Source organism: Saccostrea cucullata, unplaced genomic scaffold (assembly GCF_032062105.1).
Source record: "Saccostrea cucullata isolate Sc308-1 unplaced genomic scaffold, CSIRO_AGI_Scuc_v1 ctg1342, whole genome shotgun sequence".
NCBI classification, from domain to species: domain Eukaryota; kingdom Metazoa; phylum Mollusca; class Bivalvia; order Ostreida; family Ostreidae; genus Saccostrea; species Saccostrea cuccullata.
In genome coordinates this window covers 116809-121465 of record NW_026931225.1, presented here as the reverse complement: position 1 = coordinate 121465, position 4657 = coordinate 116809, and the positions used below count along the sequence as shown (strand labels likewise).

Below are 4657 nucleotides of genomic sequence, written 5' to 3'. Positions count from 1 at the left end.
CATAAATATTGAATTTGATATCTCTGCGAACGCGTGCATGTAATACATATTTATCATATGCACCACCAACTTTATATTTTGTGCCTAAAAGAAATAGATTTCTGTCATGTTCTGAATTTTGAATTTAGTACAATTCTCTGTCATCTTTAGACTTTCTGTAAGGCGAGGCATTCTCGACGCTACATAATTAGTGTCTCTCGAATGGCAACATAGATTCTCATTTGTTAAGAAAAGACATTGGCAAGGTTTCTGGCTGTAGTATAGAAATTTACAAGAATTTTTAAACAGGTTTAATGGTACCAAACATGGTTAATTCTGGTTCATTTAATCCACCAAGCCAGCCTTCCTTTTTAAATTTTGTCGAATCAATACTTTTACAATTCTCAATGCATTTTCTGTGTAAAATGTTGATAAAAAGGACCTACATAGTTTTTAACCATACGATTTCTCTAAAACCCATTTATTTCATAGACGTTTTGAATAAAAAACATGTGTTGTATCCTTATATCCGATGACACGTTTATATTTTGGCTGAAAATGCAAAATATAGAAACAAGACACAGAAATTCCAGCACTGTTCGTTAATTTTGAGTTACTTACCATAAGATATAATTATTCTTCACAATAATCAAGAGTTTCTATCTATCTAATATCTATCTAATTTACGTTATTGGAAACAAATTGTCATAAATATATTTGCATGGATTTATCATAACTTTTATTCCTAGTTACTAGACGGTGCCTCCTTAACATGACCTATAGAACTGTTCCTATCCGGTTACCGGCCTAGCTTTCACAACTTTCAGCACATGTCGCATCCTTGCCCTTCCCAGCATAACAATGGTAAATGACGACCTGTTGACTGTCTGCCCTTTTAGTTTACACAATGTATAACAAAATTATATCACTGCTTCTCTTTCTTGTATTATAGTTGATTCTTTATAGAATATTCATTATAGCACACATGTGCTTTTGTTTACCTCTGTAAACGCTCTATTTTTTATTTCCACCGCCTAGAGAATTCCAAACGGGAGATCACTCTCAATGGCTGTTTTTATAGATGGAAAAACCTACATCTATTTATTTAACCTTTTTCTCCGGAAACCCTGCCTTGCCAATGACCTTAATAACATCTGCAACTTTAAATTGTTGTTGACAACGATGAGACAACTTAATACCCACCTCTCTGACATTCGCCCGGATTTCTATTTCATGTACTAGTATATTTCAACAGTGAATGAAATGCTGTGTAATTTTCATACCCTAATTATGTAACGTCGGGAAGGCCACGACTTACTGAAAATCCAAGGATAACAGAGATTGTTATACCTTTAAAAATTTGTACCCATACAAATCTACACGAAAAAAAGTCTAACATTTCTAATGTTTTGCTGAGCAGGCATAAAAAATCGATGTTGGACCGAGTGAGACCGTTTATGTTGGACCGGCCGATAAGATGTTGGACTGATTACGGCACATAAGGGGCGGAGCTTAATTTCATTTTCATTCGTTGGTGTTCAACAGCGACGGACCTCATGTTACACCACGAAATTCTGCGAAATTCGGCCTAACGACCTCAGGCAGACAGTTTGGTTCTTGGGTCCGACAAAACGCATGTTGCCCTCGAACTCAGTCAATATAAAAATTTAATGTATAATTGTACTAATGGGTTGGAGTACTCCCCCTGGTAGATTCAAAATTAAGAATATGACTTTGCGTTGACTTTTAAAGGTTGGTTTTCTCAGATTTTGATTCTGTTATCATACCCACACTTCTCAATCCATTGAATGCACTGTGGCAACGCACTTTGAAAAAATTACGCACTTTGAAAAAATTTTTCAAAGTGCGTTAATTTTTGGGACCAGGTTAACGCACTTTGAAAATCTTTTTTTTTTTCAAAGTGCGTTAATATGGACCATATTAACGCACTTTGAAAAAAAAATCTGCATGGCTTAGTCAATATTCCTACAAATCTTAAGTATGATAACTTATCAATTGAACCTGATTTGATACTTTTTGTCCCCCGCTTGAAAAGTGGGGGGTATTAATTTGGGTCTACCTGTCCGTCCGTCCGTCTAGCTGTCCGTCCATCCGTCTTTCTGTAACGCTTTCGTTTCCACACGACAACCCTTTGAGCTTTTGCAATGAAATTTAACATAACAGAATACCTGTGGCCTTAGGAAGACCCCTTTTGAATTTGGGGTCAAAAGGTCAACATTCAAAGTCGTAAAGAACTACGAGCGATAGTATTATTCTTCCGCCTATCTATAAGTCAATTCTCAAAAGTTAACATCTTGGAATGATTCTAAAAAATGATTCTCAAAATTTTTATACATATTTAAATGAATTTTCATAAAACCTTACTTATTTGGGATACCAAAGAGAGATAACTCTATAATTTTGGCAAAACTTGTGTTTTCCACTATAGAAATCAACGGAAAACTGAAAATATTTTTTAAACAACTCCCCCCCCCCCCGTGAAACAAAAATTACTTTTTAAAGATAAAAAGGACTGTTATTTTAAAAATTTATTCCAAAGCTTTTTGTGTTTCACGGGGGGGGTGGGGGGGGGGGGCATATGTTTATAGACAAAAAAAATGCTTATTTTTCACCAATTTTGAAGCTATTTAAAACTAAATAATTGTACTTTATTAATTTAATATATATGCTTTATTCATTTGCGTAAAACATGAGAAAAGATATTAGATACATGTTAAATGAACAATTCCTATGAAAATATCATGTAAGTTAAATACCTGGAGGTTAACAGAGAGATTATCAGATATGGTATCAAATTAACATCGAAAAGCAGACAGGTACTTAATATAATTAAATGTAATTAATGTAATTAATATTCTGATTTTCCTGAAAATGAACATATATAGACTTTGAGAATTAAAAGAACAAAATTTCGATTTACTACAGACTTCCTTGTACAGTGCTTATATTGTATTTAGAATGCTCTTTTTTTCAAATATCATTGACACTTAAGTTTACGAGTTATAGAAATAGATACATCTGGGTGGGAATGATAAAGAGTTGAGCTGATAGACCTTAATTCAGCCAGTCTTTTCTTCGTTGTCCGTTTCTAGGTTTTCTTCAATCCATCAGTTTTTAGAAAGAAACACATCAAAGTAAGGGCACCGCAAAGCGGAGCATTCCTTCCCAAAAACCATGTTCAGTAAATCAAGGCAGCATTTGACATCGATCGCGATACAAATTATACATCAATTCCACACAGAAAAAAATAACATACACATAAAGTAATAACACACATAATCGCATCACTATATCCCATCATACGTTGCGAGGGGGTAATACTGTTGTCTATTTCTAAAATATAAGTCTAATTCCTTTTGTTTCATGAAAATTTTTTCAAAGTGCGTTAAATGTTGACATGGTGTAAAATTATGATGTACATCTTAACGCACTTTGAAAAATTTTTTCAAAGTGCGTTGATTTGGTCCCAAATTCAACGCACTTTGAAAAAATTTTTCAAAGTGCGTTAACCTGCTCCCAAAAATTAACGCACTTTGAAAAATTTTTTCAAAGTGCGTAATTTTTCAAAGTGCGTTGTAACAATGCACTCAGCGAACAAAATATAATTTCAGCAAAACGTTTGTTATCATTCAAATTTATAGAGTTAAAATATGTTTCACTGAAGATATTTGATTTTCTGTACTTGCTTATTTGTCCACTGGGCAAGAAACAGATAGTCATTTGTATCTGAACACAGTCCCCAGGGTTCACTCAGTCCACAGTGTATGTAACGGAGGAACTGTCCATCCTGGTCTGTGATGTGGACACATTCATTGTTAGCATCTGCTATAAGGATGTGACTCTGACTGTCTGTGGTGATTCCCCGTGGACTGAATGGTTGGTTCTTTGAAGAAGGAATATGTCCAGTGTACCTGAATCTCAGTTTCCCGGCCTGATTTACCACCACTACTGCACCAGCTTCTTTTTCAGACACACAGATATCCAGGTTCCTGTTCTCGGTAATATACCGGTATCTCGAATAAAGAGGACTGGGTGAAAAGAGAGGTTTACCTTCATCATCCAACTGAATGGTTTGTTTCTCTATTGGGCCAGAGTATCGGACAACTTTTGATTGTTTGTCACCATCACTGTCCATGATAACCAGGAGGTCACCAGAGGAGGTACTACAGACACCTTTAGGTCTCCAGTTCTGTAGTCTGATCACCTCCTATATCTTCTCATTCTTCACAATGTTCACAGTTCTATCATCATAATCAGAATAAACTAGATCTCCACTTTTTGTCACTGCCATGCTAGATGGGTAGTTCCCTGACTTGGTTTTGGTTGACTTGAGTAGTGATCCCTGATTAATGCTGAAGAGTTTCATGGTATTGTCTTGGCCTCTTGTCCAGATTTCTTCATCACTCTGACAAGCCACGTCGTAAAGGAAATATTGATACTCAGTGTTTATGGTGGTGACGGTCTGTGGTTCATCAAGCAGCTGTTTGACAGGAGAAGAGGATCCAACTTCAAGTAATTTCTGTGTTGTCTCCATGCTGTAGCCGTGTTCATTAGAAGTAAGAGAACTTGGTTGGAAAGCTCCAAACTGTTTACCAAGATCTTCCCCATGGATATTTCCTGGAGTGAATTTAGCTGCAGATAGCATAATTTTGTGTGG

General features: G+C 35.7%; 1 protein-coding gene across 1 annotated transcript; it reads right to left on the bottom strand.

Moving 5' to 3' along the window:
* Window positions 1-1589: 1589 nt before the first annotated feature.
* LOC134231874 (uncharacterized) lies at window positions 1590-4135 on the bottom strand. The gene is made up of 2 exons (XM_062713840.1): window positions 3588-4135; window positions 1590-1792 (listed from the first exon to the last, which is right to left on the bottom strand). The coding sequence occupies exon 1, from the start codon at window positions 4133-4135 to the stop codon at window positions 3656-3658; it is 480 nt and encodes a 159-aa protein (XP_062569824.1). The 3' UTR covers window positions 1590-1792; window positions 3588-3655.
* Window positions 4136-4657: the final 522 nt, after the last annotated feature.